General features: G+C 37.8%; 1 protein-coding gene across 3 annotated transcripts in view; it reads left to right on the top strand.

Moving 5' to 3' along the window:
* RAB3C (RAB3C, member RAS oncogene family) overlaps nucleotides 1-21547 on the top strand; it is a 141810-nt gene that overhangs the window by 3047 nt on the left and 117216 nt on the right. For all 3 annotated transcript variants that reach the window (XM_030005085.2, XM_030005083.2, XM_030005084.2), the window contains one exon: nucleotides 6847-7074. In XM_030005085.2, the coding sequence (XP_029860945.1) occupies nucleotides 6847-7074 (228 nt within the window). The remainder of the gene's footprint in view (nucleotides 1-6846; nucleotides 7075-21547) is intronic.

Here is a 21547-nt window from a genome sequence, read left to right as displayed (position 1 = left end):
AGAAGTCTGTATGGTTTCTGCACATTCTTTTAAGAATTGGTCTGAATTAGTTGCAATGTCTGCATATCTCTCAGTAGTCTCCCTTAAGGCTTTCATGATACTTTCAAAAGTGAAGATTCAATAGGAAATTCTCAGTGATTCATACACTGATTCACTTGCTTCAAGTTTCACTCCTTACCTGACTGTAGCATGCAAATTTTCCACATACCTGCATATTGCCAGAATAAAAATGTGGGAATGTAGTTTGGATACCCTGTTCTTAGTGTTTGTCAGAGCATATGGGCATTAATGGTGGCAGTGTGTAGAAAATGCTAGATCTCTAGAGACCTTCTCTTCCACTTGCCAGGGCATTAGATCATTTCAAAGGTGACTGACACCATAGAGGTGAGGGAAAACTAGAAAGTGGGAAATAACCTGTAAATAATCTGCTTTGCCAAGGAAATAAATGAGAATATTTTCTTCTTAGCTTTTCATATCCTGTTGTCACTGGCAACGGTTATGCCCAGACAAAATAGGTTTATAACAGACAGATCCAAACACAATGGAGAAGGGCAATAGCAAGCAAAAAGGCTGCTTTTCCGATATTTAAGAGGTTATTATAAAATTATGATGAAAAAAAGCCAAATCAAAGCTATTAGACACAGGAGTTAGCATGGCGATTCATCTCCTATCACTCAGGAAAATTATTAGGTATGTCAGTCTTGGTTCAAATTAGAAGCACTGGAGTAGAAGAGCGTGCCAAGCCACTGAGGCCACAGAGCAAGTTATACACCTGTTTGTTAACTGATCAAACTGCATTTGGAGTCAGTAGTCCTCTTTCTGTCACTACCCCTTTTTGGAAGTGTATTGTGGAAGCTCGTTCCCTTGCTGGTTAGATACTTTCTAATCTCCAGCTCTGAGGCACTCAGGGCTAGTTTATACTCACTCCTTAATGTCCAGTGTCTGCTCCAGTATACATCAGTCTAAATAGTTCTCATTCCCTCATGTTCACTCCAGATTATTATCTAGAGAAAAAAAGCTCATGTTTTGCTTACTTTTTTTTTTTTTAGATTTCTCTCATAAGATAAGCTCTTCATTCTTCTGGTCTTCCTAATAACCTTTTTCTGTACTTTCCAGTTTTAACTCAGCTTTCATAAGCACGCTTGACCAGAATTGTTACTAATGGCATCTCACCGGTGCCTTAGTGGCATTAGTATTTCACTTTGTCTCTTGGCCTGATGCAGCTGCTCTGGCAAATGAGAATCTGCACAGTCTTTAAAAGTCTCATGACCCTGAGTGCTGCACTAAATAGGGCAAGTGGCAAAGGGCGGTAGCCATCTACTTTTCATTCTCTTTCTTACACCTGGTAAATCCAAATTTATTAATTTATTTCTACTGGAGTACCTGGACTGACACAGCTTGTATTTTTTTGTTTTCAAAGCTGCACTATTTTGGTGGCTTCTTGACATCCTGTGTTAGACTAACCCACTTAGGACTTTATCTCCAGTTCTGCCACTATTCAGAGAAGGGGATTTTGTCATACTACCTAGGGTGGGAATTGGAAATATGTTTCTTAAGCTACCCTTTTCATGGAGAAGGTAAACCTAGGTAAAGACAGACAAATGAGGGCTAATGCTCTAGCTCACCACAAGTAGGTTCACCAGAATCCATATGTTAGAGCCTTGCCAGAACCACTATTTACTGCACCTTGCGTTCTGCTGTCCTGGGCAGCTGCCAGCAATGTGGCCACGTTCATGCTACTTCTGCTGATATGAAGCACGTAGAGCTTCTTTAAAATGTTTTAGACTCTCACCTCTCTGTATCTTCCCGATATTCCCCAACTTGGCATTTCAGTATGCTGCTTATAATAAAACTTTGCATTTCTAACTACACCTTTCAAACTGGGTTTTAATATGCTTACACATATTCATGAATCTAACCTCATAATACCTTGAAGCAGATAAGCTTCTCCTGATGCTGCCAAGTACATTGGTTCACAAGCTGTGCTCTGCAGATGGCTGTCAATCTGTAAATTCCAAATAAGTGGCTGGTGCCTTGTCCACTGAACTCTGTTAAGTCTTATTAATTGGTCAGTTAAAAATTAGATGATAAGGATTTGTGAGAACTGGCTGTGGTCTGCATCTGTGGATATTTATGTATTCATTGGGAGCACACCAAAAGTAAAAGAAGTTAAGCAGCTTGCCCAAGATATAGAAAAAAGGAAAACAAAAGTCATAGGATACCTCCAAAAGAGTTAGGAATAAAATCCAATCTCTAGATTATCGGTCTGGTATTTTACCTAAAAAATAATTGATTTCTTCATGACTGGCTTATATTGTCACAGTGTTCTTACATAAGGATCTTGCTAACATTTTGACAACTCTGATGATGACATTTGATCTCCACATTAAAGACACTCACTTGTGGTGCATACCATCCGGTGAGTTACAAACATTGAGTTTTCTTGTTGTATTCCATTGCTTCAATATCCATTGATTATATTTGACTAATTATATTTTAGAAAACCCAAAAAGGTCACCTCACAGAAAGCTGCATGTGCAGGGAACTCTGTCTTTTTGCTAAAGTAATGACTAAAGTCAGTTTCTTTTTAGAAAGAAATGGAAATGTATTTAATTCTACACTGTATATAGAAAAGGAGTGTTGCTCTTTGAAACAACCGTAAATTAGCTGATCAGTGTCTATCTATCCTTACTGTAGATAGAAATAAGGCATTTTCCCTGGGCTTCCTATCAATCTTTTCCTTTTAAGACATGCCTATTAATACAGTTTTTAAAAGAAAACAATGTATTTGTGAAAGGCACAAAGGAATGAACCTCAGTATTTTCAATCCCAGCTTTTCTTGCCTTATGCATCATATTTTCAAGGGGCAATTCATCCTGCATTAGGCATCCAGAGTGCAGTCCATATGTAAGTACAAACTGAAGTGATGTGCAGGCCAGGGAGTTCATGGCATGCTGTTCTGCTTAAGTGAGAAAGCTGTTCAAATTAATTCTGTCAAAGAATGAGGTCCTCTAAGGCCATAAAGAGTAACACAGCTAAGTGTTTTGTTATTATCATGAGGGTGGCAGGTAAATACATACTTTATCAGACATTTGTTCGCAACCCTGCCCTGTTTTAAGCTGTTCTTTTGAGATCAAGGAAACAGCTGAACATAGACTTGAAAAATACCTGGGTCTGATATAGAAAACTCTGCTTAATGGTTAAACTTGCCTATGCCCATAAATAATCCACGTTTAAGGAGTTTAAAGATGTGCTGTAAGCAGGGAAGCATACAAAGCCATCCTTTTTGTCCTTGGACCATATGCGAGCTGGGGACGTACCTTCTCCTAATTTTGGTAAGGAGCAGGCATGTGAGACCTCCTGACTATAGGTCTTCTGATCATTGTCTTGAGCATACATTTCCCACTGGACTGTCAAGTCTGTCCTGAGTCCTCTAGGAGGTGGACTGAGACTGCCTTTGGTGCTAACATCCTGATAGGTGTAGGGGTCTGAATAGGGACTCATTCTACAAAAAAGCAACAATGCAATATGCTAATGAAAATACCCTTGTGCATTCTGTCTTCAATTTTACTAAATAAGGACAAAATTTCACTGAAGATAAAACTCAATCTGTTTTGCTGAAAGTGATGCTTGTTTAATATACCCATTTAATCATTTGAGAAGAGAACTTTGTCAAAATAAAGGTAAGATTTTTGCTTTCTTGGAAGCAAACCATCATAACATTAGCGAGGTTGGCATGTTTATTTCGTTCTTGTCCATGTATGTAGTACTTAATTACAGGTCTGAACACAGCATTCCTGGTGATTATTTCCAGCATCGTTTCCAAAGGAGGAATGTAACATCAGCACTAGCTTCTTCATATTTCTTTGCCAAGTGCCTCCATAGTAGGGACAAGTCCTATTAGGAGTGAACTGACATATTAATATATCAGGAAGTGGACTACGGTTCATCCCATACATACTTGAAGTCAGCAGCTTGCATTTAAGAAAGAGAAGCACTGCGGACATATTCACAAAGTTCAAGAGGACCAAGCATCTAAGTTTCCCTTGTAGTCAGCAGAAAAATAGAGACTCCTCTAGAGGATCATTTAGAGTGGAAGCCTGATGTAGGTGATGTGAATTGTACTCTGCAAAATCTTTCTCTGTGCTTAGTACAGAATGAGTGAGTTTGGTAAGTAATAGCAAAGTCTCAGCGCCCGTACTGAGTCTGATGTTTCTTCAGAGTAGTGCAGGCACCAGTACTTTTCTAAAACTCACTTGGGTTTTGCACATGAGAAAGGATCACTATCAGTAGTCTAGGGAGACTGGCTCTCTAGGCTAAAGTTAGTTTCTTCAAAAAGTTTGAATGATTATCAATACCTCACTAATCATCTCATGATTCCACAGGTGGGAGGTGGAGAAACTAGTCCTTTCCCATGCCTTTCCTATGCCTTTTGCATCCTGTAATAGGCAGACATACTCCTACTCCTGCAATAAAACTGGCTGCAATTCTGTGTTCAATTTGCCCATAATTCTGCGTATGGTCCTGCAAGTAACGAATCCATGAGTTCAAGGCACAATGAAGGCGTTGAGGCGGGGGGGGTGTCTGTTATTTTTTAAGAAATGTTAAGGAAACCGTTGCATGGGTAATGTACATAAACACATTAATTTAGAGGAGCACGGAAATTTCGTTGTGGGAAAAGTCTGTATTTAAAACCATCCAAGGATAAATGTTCTTACTCAGGAAGGCTACATAATGTACAAGATTTAGCAAGACTATTATTAGAATCCAGGTCTCCTGATTCCTCTGTTAACTGAATCATACTGTTTCTGAAGTGTTAGGCATTATAGTACATGGGGATGAATTGTAAGGCACATAGGACTGAGGGCAGCAAATTAAATTAAAATTAAAACCCCTTTTTCTAAACCTTAGGCAAGTTGAAGAAGGTACATGGAAGGCTTGCTAGGAGATAAAATCAAGAAAGAAAATTACTATTCTTCTTGCTAGAATTGGTAACTACTGGTTTCATCTGTTGCATTACAGAGAGGAGCCAGAAGGGCTGATCAGGCTGCTGGGGAAAGTGTACAGATTACACACTGGCATCCCCGGACACTGCACAGTCTTTTGTCTGCTGGACTTTATTGACTTGTTGTTGCAAACTGTACACAACATCAGCATCCTTTTTACTATTTTATAGCCAGTTGTGATCAGACTGGTATAAACAGCATTTGATTTTCTTTATCTCAATGTTCTAAGCAAAATATCCCCAAATATTTTTACAATAAGGGAGAGTAGTGAAGGTGGACAGGATTTGTTTCTGTCTTTTGCTATAGAAATCAAAAAGATGAAAGATTAGTGCTGTGTATGGTTGGTAATATTTAGGTTTTTGTTCTAAAACTTCCTTGTTGCTTGTCTGTGAAAGAAGTAAATTAATATTAAGGCCAATGCAGACACTCAGGGAGCAAGCACATAGGTACCCAAGACTACATTTAATCAAGAACTTCAATCACTACCAAATAAAAGGGTAATTCCAAAATCCCTACTGCATTATTTATGAAATACAAATCTTACCCTGAATTTTCTCTCGAAAGCTTGCTACTTCCATTGTCTCCTTCAGGACTTTTTGTCCCCACTTCTATATGCCTCTTCAGTAACCCAAAGTATTTGTACTATGAGACAGCAGAATTAGCTCAGAAAATCTATGCAGTAATTGAAATTCTGCTGAGAAGGTGGGTTAGTGAACCCTGGTTCCAGCTGTCCTGTCTGATTGCCCAAATGCACTCTGAGATGTCTTACTTAGAAAGCTTTGACATGAGCTGCTTTTCCATAAACCTTTATGTTAGGATATGATGTCTGTCTTTCTGTCTCAAATCAGATGCACAAAAGTGTTGCCCTTACTATTGCCAAAGTCCAAGAATTTAAAATCCTGTCAGGCTCTCAAAATACTTGGGATTTTTTCCTTAAAAAGCATATGAGGTGAAACACTACCTAGTTCTATGTTCTTTATTTTTGCCATCTGTTTTTTGAGCATGCCAGCTACAATTTTGATTGGGTTTTCAAGTTAAACTCTGCAACTCTCCTGAAAACCAAAAGTGTACTTTTTCTAAATGGAAACCATGATCTTTGAAGTCCCTAGAGCAAAATAAGCTTGCTATTTAGCAGTATTCAGTAATCTCTGCTTATTCAGGAGTTTTATATGGATTAGAATCTGTATTTTAAGGACTCAAATTTGAAAATATTGACAACTGCCACTTATGATGATGCATTAACATTGCAAATTCCAAAAGTATAGAATAGACTAGAACTAGAAAAAACCAAGAGGTATATACCCAACTCACTATTTAATGGTATGATAACTGAAAGCTGGTAAAGCCAAAATGCTTTGCTTAAGGTTATAGGCATTACAAATGACAGCAGCATATTTAAAATAAAATAAATGGTTTAAAAATTTTATCAGATGTAAAACATACTAAGCTTTTGCTTGGAAATGTACCTTCTATGTCACAATGCAGCATTGTTCTCTTATTTCCTTCTGTACAAGTGAAGTACCTTTGTTTATATTTTCACTGCCTATTTCATTCTTTACATTTTCTGAGTATGGATCTTTTAAATGATACACTCAAGAACTGTCCTGGATTTTTAGAATTATTATTTTTTTTGGTACCAGTCACCAGTGATGTTTACAACCTCTTTTGCAATCAGGACTATTACCAGGGATACAAGAATCATAAAAACGAAGTAAACCTCTGTGAACTTCTTCTTGAGTTCACTCATATCTGGTATTAAAAATTCCAATAAAATATACATGTTTCCAATTTTATATGATACAAGAGACAATAAACTATTTCTTTTTATTTTAAATTACAGATGGCATCTGCTCAAGATTCCAGATATGGCCAGAAAGATACCTCTGACCAGAACTTTGATTACATGTTCAAACTGCTCATTATCGGCAACAGCAGTGTTGGGAAAACCTCCTTTTTGTTCCGATATGCTGATGATTCCTTTACATCTGCATTTGTAAGCACAGTCGGGATCGATTTCAAAGTAAAAACGGTTTTCAAAAATGAAAAAAGAATTAAGCTACAGATTTGGGTAAGCCAAAAATAATAATTCTATGAACTAAGCAAGCTGTAGCAGTTTGATAGATAGCATTTAATCTACTGTAGGTTTGCACTGAATGTCATAACCTTTAAACATATATATATGTATGGCATAGTAATGAAAAAGCAGTTAATTATTTCCTGCATTATTCTTCTGTCTTGAATAATAGAGTATAGGCAGTATTTTTAAGGTATTGAAATACAGCAGAGTATATATTCTGAATTAAATTCCATTAAGAAATAACAAAGGTTGAGACATATTGATATCTGTGCAGTGAGGTATAAACAACTGTGTGATATACAGGCTATTGAAAGTTATTACACTTTATTAAAAAGAACCAGTTAGGATCTGGTTTCTTCCCACAAACATAAATTCTTGTAGGAGCTATGATAGTGGATGCATAACAGAAGGCATAATATTTTGCTCTGTTTGTTACGTTTGTCATCCTGAACACATGAAACATCTTCCTTCTGCTGAGGAAGAAAACGTGTGGAAAGAGAGAGTGTAACAGCTGTGTTGCCCAAGTGTACAAAACCCCTCATCCCTCGCCTACACCTTAGAGAAGGTAGAAAGATGTCAAATGTATGAAAGTGTGATGCCGGTGAATAGGAGTTTTTTTCTGCAAACTTTCCTCAGAAAGAAAGGATAGCCAAAACTTATTTATGCAGGAGCCTCTCATGCTCACATCTCCTAATTCTTGGGTGATAGGATGATACTCACTTAAGGGGGGGTGGGGGGTGGGGGTGGATAGCAGAACATTTAACAATGTGAGGCCTGGAGTTAAAGCTTCATGTCTTTGCTGTCTTCCTTTGGTGCTTGAAGATTTTGAGCAATGTTTCCTTTCTGAGATATTCATAACAGCCTTACTAACCAAGATTTACTTTTTTTGTGCATGAATACAAGTAATTTAAAAACTTATTTAATGATGGGTAGCCATTAAATCTCAGGAAACCTCGGATCAAATATAACCAGTTAATCTAACATGTTTTGAACAGCAGATAAATTGAATATTTTTTTTTCCTATGGCACAAAGGTGATTTTCCCAGAGTTTCCTGGGCTATATCTCATGCCTATCTTTTTAGGCAGGCTTCAGCCCTTGATACCTCAAATAATTTGTTGTTCTGTGCCCTCTAGGAACTGGTACACAGACTCTTTGCCTCTCAACTTCTCTACCTCTTTATAAGCTTAGATTCTTGCTATTATGAATATGACAGTGCTACATACTAGATAATTGTATGTCATGTGCATGCTTTCACTGCAATATCTTGCTAGTTTCATTGTAGTACTTTAATGCTGGAGATCACATGGTAATTCACATTGATATTACCTTATTATTTTTTTTAATGGAGCAATAAAATTGTGTTCACATTATAGTCTTTACACAGTTCTTCTTTTAATCACCAAGTATCTATAATAGATTTTATTGTTCATGTTTCTCCTAGCAAAAGCAGCAATGTTAGTTTACAATGTTGTATTAATGTGATTAGTTTGACACCAGTATATTTCTCATAATGCCTCTCCATGGTGACTACAAATATGTGCTTGGCTCAAAGCAGTCCATTAATTTAAATGTGTCCAGGGCTATCCATGGCATAGAGAGGATGTAGCAGCTGTAACCTTGCCAGCTGGAATAAACTTCCCGTTCTAGCAAAACGGACATTTTGCTGTTCTTGCATGGCAATAACATGCAGAGTCCAAACAGACTCTGACAGTCCTTGCCTGAAAAAAACTTGCAATTGAAGTGAGCGAAATAAACACGGGGGCTCCATGTCCCTTAGGGAAGAAGGAACAGAGGCTCAGAACATGGAAAAGACCTTCCTAAAGTCACCTTCCAAGACGTAGGGTTAGAGACAGGACTTCAGATCTTACTTTCATGCTAAAGCTTTTTACCCCAGGCAGCACTGCGTCTTGGTTGGGGTTTTTTTTCCACATTAAAATTTTAATGCCAGTTCTCAAAAGGCCTTGTTATTGCCAAATTAAGTAAAATTGCAACAGCTTACTATTACTGTTTGCACTTTTTAGATGGAGTATTCTGCATTGGAGCATTGTGTTGAAGTTATGCTTGCTAGTAAATCAGTTGACTGTTGTACCTCTAGGACCTTAAATAAAATCAGTTAAGTATCTCAGAAAGCTATTCCAGCGCACAAAATCTGAAACAGAGCACTATTACCACATCTCGTAAGCTATATCAACAGCTGTATTGTTCCTAATATGCAGTATCTGTAACATCTGTCTATATTATTTTTTTACTCTTTTTGATTATGCAAATGTCTTTCTAAAATGAACAGTACTCCTGCAATATCCATTTCCATTTCCAACTGCATTTATGAAAGACCATTTATATTGCAGAAAATATAAAATGGAATGAATCATAGTGAGTGTGATTTGATGTTAATTCTGAGTAGAAAAATGCATGAGGTTATAACACTTTCTTCAAAAGCAAAGTATTCTTCACTGGCAAAGTATTTGGTGACATCATGTGATAAATGACATTCAGCATATATGAAACAAAATGTTCTGAAAATCTCACAGGTTTGAATAGTCAGAAGAAACTGGAAGTGCAACTTTAAAATGTGTTCTGAATGACACACATTTATATGTATCTTATCTTACAGATAAGAACTGAACTACTTTGCTGTGTACAGCAGTGAAGTAATACACGGAATGCTGCTGCTCTGCTGTCCTTGCCTGGCAGTAAGATGCAGAAATGTGTAAATAGTAATGCTGTTAAGTCACTAAAATTCCCTAGCTAGAGACACAGTTAATCCAACATTTGCCCAGTTACAATTTTGTACATATTCTTCTTGGGTGGACATTTAAACTTTGCGTTTAACAGCCCTTTCAGCATGATACTTTGTGTTCAACTTGAAGCATGTTGGAGCTTGAAAGGCTGATTTCCTCAGAATAAGATTCTCATACGGTTACCAGCGAACAGTGGAAGTTTGTTTGAACGTCAGTGTGGGCACTCAAGGGAGCAGTCATTATTTCTTAATAAAATTCACTGTGTGATTATCACAGATGAACTAGCAAGGGTTAACAGGTTGAAGTAGGTTCTGTCTTACATACTGGGATGCCCTGCAGGTTTTTTGTTTGTTTGCATTTTTTTTCTTGCTTTGAGGCAATGGTGTCTTATTCATGGATTCAAAGGACCTGAATTGAATTGTCTTCTTTCATTGTTCAAGTCGGGGAGGATGGGGCTCTCTCTAGTACTTACCCCTATATCTTTTTCATCTAGTCAGAAAGAGCCTGCTGGGAGCACTGTAGCATTTGGTTTTTTGCCTTCTGAGCCAAAGGCCTTCTTTCCACAATATTTCTTACTGGAATTGAGAGACATTCAGAGTTCAAGTGCTATATTCATTAGTGATAGCACATTACCTTGTCATAGGACCACAAGCTGGCCCTGAAATTTTGTTTCACAGCCAGTTACAAATACGACAACCCTTGTATGGACATTACCAAAACAGCATATTAAGAGGGTTTTTACCTTTTAAAGGAGAGAAATCCATAAAAAGGGCATTTTACGTAAAAATGTATTGATTTCTCAACAGAAACTGTAAGAAATTTTGGAAAGGAATTGTCTCTGTATGCGGCACATACGTGCATAGTATACAAGTCCATCAGAGGGCTTTAGGATGTTTACAGTGTAAAATAATAAACAGCAATATGTTTTTCCTCCATTTGGTTTGAGCTAGTAATATTAAAGGGATGGGACTGGAAGACTATAAAGTCCTTTTGGTTTCAAACTGCTAGATTTCAAATTACATTGAATTTTAAAAAACTGGCTTGTCAATACTAATTCTGACAAAAATACACGCTAAAGAAAATTATTAAAAGCTCAGGGGTGCAAATCAGAAAATAAAATTAAGTTTAACCTTATAAATCTGTCACTGTATTCACTGTATAAATCACTACATTCAGTATACCCTGTAGCTGTGATGCCATAAAGGATTGCATTACTTTTGTAAACTCTGTCAATGTTTTAATAGAAATAACAGGCTGCAAGAACTTATGGAGAAAATATAGGCTAATTTGGACAGTAGAATTTGTTAGCTAACATTTGTCAAACTAAATCATTCAAATAGGGGGGAAAAGGGAAAAATAAAGTGCAGATATTGATTCCTAGAAAACAGAATAAGATTGGCAAAGACAGGTCAAATTTGTTTAACTGACTGTTTAAAATTTACTTGATAAGAACTCTCAGTGTTTTCTTACTGATTTCAGTACAAATTTTGTTTGAGGAATAACGCATCAAGTTTTCCCTCTCTGATCTGTTTATTATACAAAAATGTTCTAACTGCATTCATACAGCAATACTTGCATAGTTTCTATCAGATTGCCACACATTGATGCAAATATGAAATAAGAGCACTGCACTGCCTTTTGCTGCTTGGACAGCTTTTCCCTGGAATTAGCCATAGGCTTCATGGACTAGGTACAATGATCACACACAAATAAAAGATATCCTTCTAGAGAAGACAGTGTAAGAGCTGCTGCCATCAGCATATCCTTCCTAGAACTGTGTGTGACAGTTTCATTTGATACACAAAATGTTGCTGTCTCCACATCAACTGTTTTCTATAAATTGTCATAGGGGCTTAGGGACTAGGTGAGAACTAGGTTTTATGAGCTGAATGAGGAATTCCAATGGCATCATTCAATAATTAAAACTACAGTAGCTGTTAAAAAAAGAAAATCAATAAATTTTAGGCACCTGATTTTTTTTTCTCTACAAGCTCCCTAACAGTGCTTTAGCAGTTGTTGTGGTTTAACGCCAGTCAGCAATTAAGCACCACACAGCCGCTCACTCACTCCCCCCCACCCAGTGGGATGGGGGAGAAAATCGGGAAAAGAAGTAAAACTCGTGGGTTGAGATAAGAACGGTTTAATAGAACAGAAAAGAAGAAACTAATAGTGATAATGATAACACTAATAAAATGACAACAGCAATAATGAAAGGATTGGAATGTACAAATGATGCGCAGTGCCTACCGACACACAGCTAGTCCCCCAGAGGCAATTCCCTGCCCCTACTCCCCAGTTCCTATACTAGATGTGACACCACATGGTATGGAATACCCCGTTGACCAGTTTGTGTGAGCTGCCCTGGCTGTGTCCTGTGCCAACTTCTTGTGCCCCTCCAGCTTTCTTGCTGGCTGGGCATGAGAAGCTGAGAAATCCTTGACATTAGTCTAAACACTACTTAGCAACAACTGAAAACATCAGTGTTATCAACATTCTTCTCATACTGAACTCAAAACATAGCACCGTACCAGCTACTAGGAAGACAGTTAACTCTATCCCAGCTGAAACTAGGACAGCAGTAAAAAGGGGTTCATTTAAAATGAGAATAATCTTGGGGGGGGGTGTTGCTAGAAGGGTCTGTGGGAGTACCAGTATGAAGGAAAATTGCCTTGATATTGGAGTCTTTAAGGGGTGTCCTACAGTAACTTGCAAGTGTGGAGGCAGTACAATATTGCAGAAATGTCCTGTAACAGTGACTAAGGCTATAGTATCAGTGCAAGAATCACTAAATACACTGGTTCAGAAGAAAGGTGGTGAAAGCTGAAGCAATAGAAGGGGACTTAAGAGTAGCGTGTAGAGATAGCAGGTAGCAAATGTAGCAAATGTTTCATCACAGGAATTTCAGGGCCTGATTTTGTCACATCTGACTCATCTGAGTATTTTTCATTGGTATGATAGCCACATCAAAGTTTATTTCATGATTCCTCTCTCAGGTGCTGGTGACAATGTGTAACTGCTGCTTTAAATACACAGCCCTTTTACATAACGATAGTAAATCTAATATTGAAAATGAAATTTCCTCATCTCAGCATGAAAACCAAATGTGTGTCAGGCAACAAGTGATTTGAAGACAGCAATATAGAAAGCTGAGAACTGCAGGGGTTTGGGATTTCTCTGGACCCATCCATGCTAGTAAATTAAACATACCAAGACTGTCCTGTCACACTGAGTCCAGCTGGCATGGAATAGCTTTTGTCCGTATATTTAAAGTCTTAGTCTCTGAGAGAGGAGGGACACATCCAGATTTTGTATTGGGAAAGGTCTCTGTCCTGTGCTAAGTCCTAAACCTTGCCCAGGAACTGTTTGGGAGAGTGCTAGCAAGCCTGGGTCAAAACCATGCCAGAAAACATGCTGGCAGTTTCACGGTATAGACAAATTCCATAGCCTCGAAATGCTTCCTGGCACAATTTAATGTGCTGTTGTAGGTGTGGCCTGAAAGGGCAGCAGCTCCAGCCAGCCTTGGGTTAGGCTGACCTGTCTTCTGTGGTGATAAGCAATGCAATGTGTTCACAAATGTTGTGTCAGAAGGCTCAAAAGTAACCATTCCTGGGAAAAGATGGTTAATGGGGAATGTAGTTGTGATGGCCAGAATGCAACTTCTTTCTGGACTTTCCCTGTTAGCTGAAACAAGGTGAAATTCTGGGCAGCTTTTGTTTTGGTTTAAGCTGCCCTCCAACAGCTGAATGTTATCCCAGTTGTTGCTGGATATAGTTATCCTAAAATATTCCCTTCCTTCTCCTTTGTTTATTTCTACACAATACTTATCTTTGAAGAGCCATGAATAATATTTACCTGAAAGTTTTTGGGTAGGATCCTATTTTCATACTGCTGTATTATTTCATGCAGTGCTTCTTACATCTTCACTGAGAGCTCTTCCACTTATGTGCAAGTCATATTTGGTATACTTTATTTCTCAGAAATACTGGCATTCATTAATCATTCTTTCTCCATAATTGGTGTGTCCCCCCCCCCCCCCCCCCCCAGTTTTTGTAGCACCTGGAGTCTTCAACAACAAATATTAAAGATTTGCACAGCCAAGGCAAAGCCCATTATAGTACAGACAGTACTGTTGTGTTCAGGTCTCAGTCAGAGAACTGCCAGGAGTTTTTAATCTTTGTGTAGCTTGGGGATCTTAGTTACATCCAGAAGTTGTATGTTTTCCTTAATTCAGGGATTCTTAGTGCTCTCTTTACCTTGCCCTCTTTATTCTGTATTCTGTTTCTTGTACCTGTTCTTCTGTTGATATTAAAGGTGCACACATGGATCCAATTCAGCTCAAGTTTCCATTGTTTTAGGTAAGTAGGCAAGAAAAAAATAGTGGAGTAATTCACTTTTAGCCAGTCAAGTGGGAATGAACAGGTGGGAAGGGGAGATGGCTAATGAAGATACTTGTTGGGGAAAAGAAAACTGCTTACCTAAAAAGCAGACAAGACAGCTTGCCTGTTCTCTAAACTTTAGTAAATACTAGTAGTTTATATAATCTAAATAGAGTATACATAATGTAGTTTATATAGCTTAAAGTTTAAAGGCATCAGAGCAGAAGGAAATATAAGCAGAGACTGAGATGATAATATGGGTGCTGCTATTTGAAGTTTGACTGCAATTGCTCATACAATGAGGCATGATGAGAGAGAAAGCACCAAAGAGTCTAAGTGAGAGTGGGACCAAGAGTTTATGAGACAGGGCACCATAAATAGTGTAAAAACTCAGAAACAGTTACAAATACTGCATGTGATGGCTTGTATTATTTCCTTGCAAATCACACTGCAAAAGTGGTAACAGATGTGATAACTGCAGTCCTTTACTGGAAAAGACAAAACTGAACTCCGTAAAACTTTTTGCAAGAAATGCTACCTTGGGACCTATTCTGCATGTAAAATATAAATGCATCCATTATAAACAATATACATCTTGTAAACTACTAGATGTATTACTTGTATAGAACCAGGGCCCAGTCTTCAGTGCCAAAGAAGATCTTGGCAATGTAAAAGGCATACTCAGTTCAGACAGACTTCAGTGCAGAGCACATGTTGTACACTTTGTGAGATTGGCCACATTGGCCAGTGATGGCACTTTGAAAATTGATATGCTTTTATTTAAAAAGTAGCACTGGTTTTTCAAATATTGATGTGACATTACAATTTTATTGCTGTAAAAAGTACATGTCTTGAGGTTTTCAAACATTGGCTTTAAACCCAAGTCAAAAAAGGATGGTGCCTATCACTTCAGCTCCCTGGCTAAAGAGCCCTGTGGCTTGATCCCATGTGCTTGCTTTTACTTATACAGAGCAAAGTGGTTGCATACTCCTGGCCTGAGATAGTTTGGAGAAGAAACTTGAGGTGAATGTCAGTCCTGCAACTGCAACTAGCTTTAAATTCCACTATTTTTCCCAATATCCCAATGGTTATGTGAAAGCCTTCTGTAATATTAGGTCAAAGTTTTTACTCTTTTACAAAGTTCTGTGCTTTACAAAACCCTCCATTGCCTACTTCAATAATTTTGCTGTATAGCTTTGTTTGCAGCATAGAAATCATGTCCCTGTGACCAGCTTAGCACTATATATATCATAGCTGGACTTTAAACATTCTCTGACAAAGACTCCTGTTATCAGTGAAATGATACATCTGCATTCAAAGGCAAAGATTAATTGGAAAGAGAAGGTGGCATTTAGCATAATTAAAATACTAAATAAGGCTTATCTCGCTGTTTAAATGGAAATTTTCATGGGGATACTTTAAGAGAAACTGAGTTAGTTCTAGTTTAAGACAATTTCTAGAACACTTTTCTGCAGTGTGTCTTAAGCAGTTTTCTTCATCAGACTCCTGGGAAACGCATCCTGCTATCGTTTAGGCCAAAAAATCATCATCCTGCCAGACCTAAAGTAATTGCAGCTCTCCCTAACCTGTGACCAGGGAGTCCAGTATAACATTTTTTCAGCTGCTTTTGCCTTCCACATCATGATCTGCGAGTCACCAGCTTTTCCCACGTAGGGAAGCATATACCGGTGGAAAAAATGTCATGGACAGCACTCACATGTGTGCAAGCATCATGTAGATGCTACATAGGCTCCTTAAAAACTGGTGATGAGAAAGGGGAAGGGAAGTTAGAAGTGTCTTTCATACCTGTGTACCTGAATAGCAAGATCTTTGATTTTGCCTAAAGTGAGGAGTCAGGATGGGAAGCAAAAAGGGCATGGAACGATTTTTCTGTGATAGGGGTCTGAAGCAAGAAAAATAATGTTTGGCTAACGTGAAAAACAAATACCTATTTTAATTGTTCAGGCTCAATAAAATCCAGAGAAATCTGACAGTATACTTTAAACTGTGAGACGCAACTTATATTTACTAAGCTATCATTTTAAGAAGCAAGAACAAGTCTATTTCTAAAATGGAATTAATGTTGACAGTATTCCTTAAAGTGAAATTAGCTGTGCTGCCAGGTCCTGTGAGCCATTTTAGCGGCACATTTAAGACATCTATACAGCTGCAGTGAATCTACAAAAAAAAAAAAAAAAAATTTTAAAAGCCCATACAGGCTCTTCGCTGCATTTCAATGAGATTTGTGTTGTAGATTAGAGCAAAATGTTGCACCCTTGCTGTGCAGTTGTTGCTTTGAAATCAGAGTACCAGAGCTTTGGACAGGAGCCATAATGTAAATACCATGGAAAGGGGAGTGTAGAAACAGTATTTAAAGCTCACTTTTGCCTTCTCCTGCTGCTCAGTGCAAGCTGTTTCCCTGTGCTGTGTTAGAACAGCTTGAAGTCATTCTGAAATTATGATGGGTTGAGAGGGGCACAAGTGACTGAGGAAGGATAGGGGTCACACAAAAGCAACTCATTTTTATTTAATGCTACCCAATTTGCATCATGTTCTGGAAGGAAGCTTAAGTGCATTTTGTAAGAAGCCAGATCATAAAGGGCTCTGTGTCACCTCAGGATTATGTTTGTAGTAGCTAACACTTTAATGACAATGTACCCAGCTTTGACATGTGAAATGATGACATCAAGCAAACCAGCATTCCTGGAGGATTTAGCTCTGTATTTACACTGTTATTTCTTGGTCAGCTAAGAAAAATCAGTTAGGATATTGTTTGTGTTTTTTTCTAGTGGAGAGGCTGCTTTTTCTACTTATCTTTCTTTTCAGTGTAGTTGAAGGCTAATCTCCTTCAATCTTTTCTGAATAAATATATTGTTCTTCTGTAATCATTTAGGTATTTTCTGGTTTAACCCAGATTGTTTTATTACTCACTGCTCATAAACAAATTCTTTCCAAAGTTTTTACCTGTTATGAGTTTATTTATTCATTAATTGCAGCTTGAGAAATACAGAGAATTCTGCCTCAATGAATTCAGTCAACAACTCAGATGGAAGTTGTTGATGGTGTAACTTAACCAACTTGTTTGCTGTAAAGTTAGGATGGTACCTAGATACAGAGAGTCCTTACTTTACTACCCATCAGGTAATTACTTAGGTGTATTTAAAAAAGAAAAAGGAATTTAGGTCTGTTGCAGGAAATCAGTTGTTCTGTTCTGAGAGCAAGAATGATACTTGGTGGACATTTTTTCCCATATAGGTTGGATGCTATTGACTTTGGTTTATTTTATTTGGAAATAAAGCCAACATTGAAGAAAGGAATATGAAGTAACCTCTCATAGGGGTTTCTGGTTTTCCTTTCTGGACAGTTTGGTCTGCGACACTGGCTAGCGAGGCCTATATTTGTTCAGCTTAATGAATCATTCTAGGATGAGCTGAGCTAAAAAAAGCCTGGAAGTGTAATATTTTATAATTCTATATTCACCTATAATTAGGATTCCTATTTTCTGCAGTGTCCTGAAATCTTCTGGGACTGCTTATTTCTAACCTCTTCTCCAAAAGATATTCAAATTCTAGTCATCATACCAGACTTCTTAACAGCAATAAGTGCCATTTGCTTCAACTGTAATTTCTTTGGAGAAATTGTTCGTGATTAGGTTCCTAGATTTTAGTGGATACGCTCATGCATGAGACGGCTTCACCTATGCTAACTGTGAACTAGAAATGTGAAATGTGAGAGTGAATTGTGGAAGCAACCCAGTTGGATGGATGTAAATGTAAGATTCTTTAACTATATGAACAAAAGGAATCAAGGACTTTTACTGGAGAGGATGGAGTTTAGTAATGAAAAGAAGGGTGGGTAAGGAACTAATGACAAGCTGTCTTGAAAGCAGAGGTCATCAGACTTAGAATGCATTGTGGAAAGGTTTTAGGACTCAAATAGTTAGTAAACTTAATACATAGTAGGTATATGCTAGTAAAACTTGTTAATGGTAGGAAGCTGGGAAGTGTTACCAGTATAGAAGGGTATCAGTATATTATACAGAAAAAAATAGTGACTTTCAAGTGTCAAGTAATAGAAATGGAATTTGATTTAACAATTGGGTACTTTGGGAACAACAATAAGAAATTAATTTATAAACTAGAAGTTATTCAGTTAGCAACCACTGAAGAAAGGCACAATCTGGGTAGATGAGAAAGAGAAAGGATTCTTACCAACCATCCAGTAAAAAAACAGTTAATATGGCTTTTGCATGTTCCTGGTGAAGTATTTCCAGAGGAAATGGGACTGTTTCATTATCTGGAGTAGAAAGGAACTCAAACTGAAGAGAGGTGCAGAAAAATCCGATTGTAATGAGTAGAGGAACTAAAGGAAATAGAAGGAAACAAAAAGTGTGGCTTTTTTACTCTAGAAAACAAAGGCAAGAGTAGTGCTTTATTTTTTGATGAAGTATTTTTTTTCAATAAATGTACTTAATTTTGTCCAAAATGCACAATTCTCCACTGAGAAACAGTTTGGATGGGAAAAACCTGTAGGCAAGCCTGTTATTTACATGACATCAATGTGCTGTTAGAAGAAACCTGTAACAAATTAACAGGATATACACTGATGGTCTGTGTAACAGGCAGAGGCATTCATGAATTGCCTTAGAAAACATGTGTGGAGTTGGGCTGACAAATGGCACACGCACTGTTCTGAATGCTCCCAATTCCTCCCTCACCAAACATACAGTGGAAAGCAACGCTTGTATGATATTTTGATATGGCAGTGGTCTTACTTACAGTACCTCAAGGACTCAAGTATTTTGTCTTGCTTCATGTCCATGAGCCACCATCTTTCTTCCTGTTCTTATTTAGGCTAAATTCCTTTCGGACATTCCAACCATGCTGGTGTTAAGAATGTTTTTTTCACAGCACTCTGCTTCAGGCAGTTTAATGAAATGAGGGGGTCATTAGCTGGCTGCATCCCATAAGATAGAGCTGGTGACAGGTAGGAAGAATCATAACAAAAGTGTGACTCAAGGGCAATCAACAGGAAATCAGTTTGGTCTTTGGATATGATGAGTCTGGTAGACAATGAAACTCACTAGACAGCAGTTGAGTGCGAACATCTGTTTGCCATGTTGCAGGGAGTATAGAATCTATCAAGGCAAAAAGGCATTAAAAAGATCATATAATGGCAAGGGGAGTTATAGTTGCTTTGGCTGGGAAATGGAAAGGCTGAGAAAATCAGTATTGTGCTAATTAGAGGGGAAGAGAGAAAAAAAATGATGTGATTGAAGAATGTATGAGAAGTCCTGTGAAAATGAATGTCAGACCTGAAGCAAGACAGTAATTAACAGCCTAAAGGACAAAAAGACCTTACAGAAAAATCAGATAGTCCAGGAGAAATGCCTCTATGCTGAAGATAATGAATGCCATTATAATTGTACAGGAACAGGAGTCTTAAAATCTAAATGGAAGAAACAGTGATAGAAGATGACATTTGTTTAGAACACCCTTAATTGGACATCAGCTCTGGGGGTTAAACCCATATACATTTAGAGCTAAAATCATGAGCACTTCTTGCTTTATTTGAAAGGTTAAGACAGCCTGCTGAAATGTCCTGTTGTAAACCAGACATTATAAGGGCTGGTCTATATGAGAGGAATGAACCTACAATTTTAAAGGGTTAGAAAGAAGAATCTCTTCATACATTCTGTCAGTCCCATACATGTAGACAAGCAATGGAAGCCCTTGCTAAAGGACATTGCACATGTTAAAAGCTTATAGGAGTTAAGAGAAGTCTAGGCAAATTCATGTAAGAGATAGATACTCACTGTGGGTATTTACAGACATAGAAACTACTTCTAGCTCAGGAAATCACAGAGCTGCATGTGGTTAGAGGTTAGGGGGATGTTAAAAAGAATTGATCATATATGTCCACCTTGCTGTTACAATTTTCCCTAAGCATTTAATCATCAACACTGTTACAGAGAATAACAACTAGATACACTTTTGGTCTGACCCAGCAAGACTGGTCATACCTAAATGTTTATTTACCTGTGAAACAGATCAGTTCTTTGCCTTCTTCCAGGAAAAGCTTCCCTGCTTTTTATGAAGCTAGATTTCCTAGCTAGAAAAGTGCAAGAAAATTCAATCACAGCCATTTTAATACTCAGGCCTCTTTTATGTACAAATGAGTCTTAATACTTTGAAAATAACAGGATCCAGGGAAATCAGAATTTTACCTGCCTGTGCCTTACAACAAGGCTTTCTGAGAGCTGTCATGTAGTAATACACATGTAATCACAGAATAGGTTGGAGGTGAGACATGGCAGGACTGCAGTCTTCTTGTTTCACCATGGTCAAGGATGCAGGGTCAGGAACTGGGTAGATTCCAGGAAATCTTACAGTAATACTTGTTTTGATTCCCACTTTTAAAGGATTGCTAAGAGATTAAAGTTTGTATAATTAGCTTGTAGTTCCTGATAGATTACGTACTAGCTTTCTTTTGCTAAATTATACAATTTCTTTACTTCTTTTTAAGGGTCAGGTATCACAGTCTATTTCCGTCTGAATTCCTTTAGCAATCCTAGGCCCCAGTGCAGTGGTTCTTAGCCATTCATATTTGGGCCCATGGTGTCCTGTAGGACAGCCAGACGAGGTCTGTGAAATAACCATAGATTAAAAAACAAAATACATTCTCACACATGTAAGCAGGGAAACAAAATGAGGGAAAACTATTAGTTTACATTATTAGCCCAACCTGTATTTGGCTAGAAATAAAAACTCTTGTGGAGCATCTCTAAAAAAAAAGTTGAGTAATCTTGACTTAGAAAGCCCTATTTTCCCTCTGCAAACACAGGAACGCTACTATCTCCTACCTGACTTGCAATAACCATTCTCTCTTGAGCTCTTAGTTTCTTTTTTCTTCTTCCTTTGTATAAACTGTGGAGTGAACTCCATAGCACAGCACAGCACTTGGGACTTAGTTCTTTGATATTTTCCATTTTGTGTTGCCCACTAGGAAGTGAAATAGAATTCTATGACTTTCCTTCTCTTTTCATATAAAAGAATAAGGAAATACATACACCTTCTTTATAAAAGTGGGAGAAGGCTTTCAGAGAAGTCTGGCTTAGGTTTGCATAAGGAGATTGTTGTAGTTTGAACATATTCTGGAAAGACACTAGGGGCTGTCTCTGTTGACAGTGATGGACACACGTTCATCTAATACATCTTTTGTCTCAGTGCAATCACTTTGCAAAGCAGTTTCCAGCACACAATGTGCTACTACACAACGGGTCTCAAACACAAAGCAATGCCACAGAACCACAGCATGGCAGCCCTTGCATAGTAGAAACAGGCAGT

The sequence above is a fragment of the Aquila chrysaetos genome, chromosome Z (genome assembly GCF_900496995.4).
Source record: "Aquila chrysaetos chrysaetos chromosome Z, bAquChr1.4, whole genome shotgun sequence".
NCBI classification, from domain to species: domain Eukaryota; kingdom Metazoa; phylum Chordata; class Aves; order Accipitriformes; family Accipitridae; genus Aquila; species Aquila chrysaetos.
The sequence above is the reverse complement of the archived record's forward strand: the minus strand, read 5'-3'. Positions and strand labels throughout refer to the sequence as shown.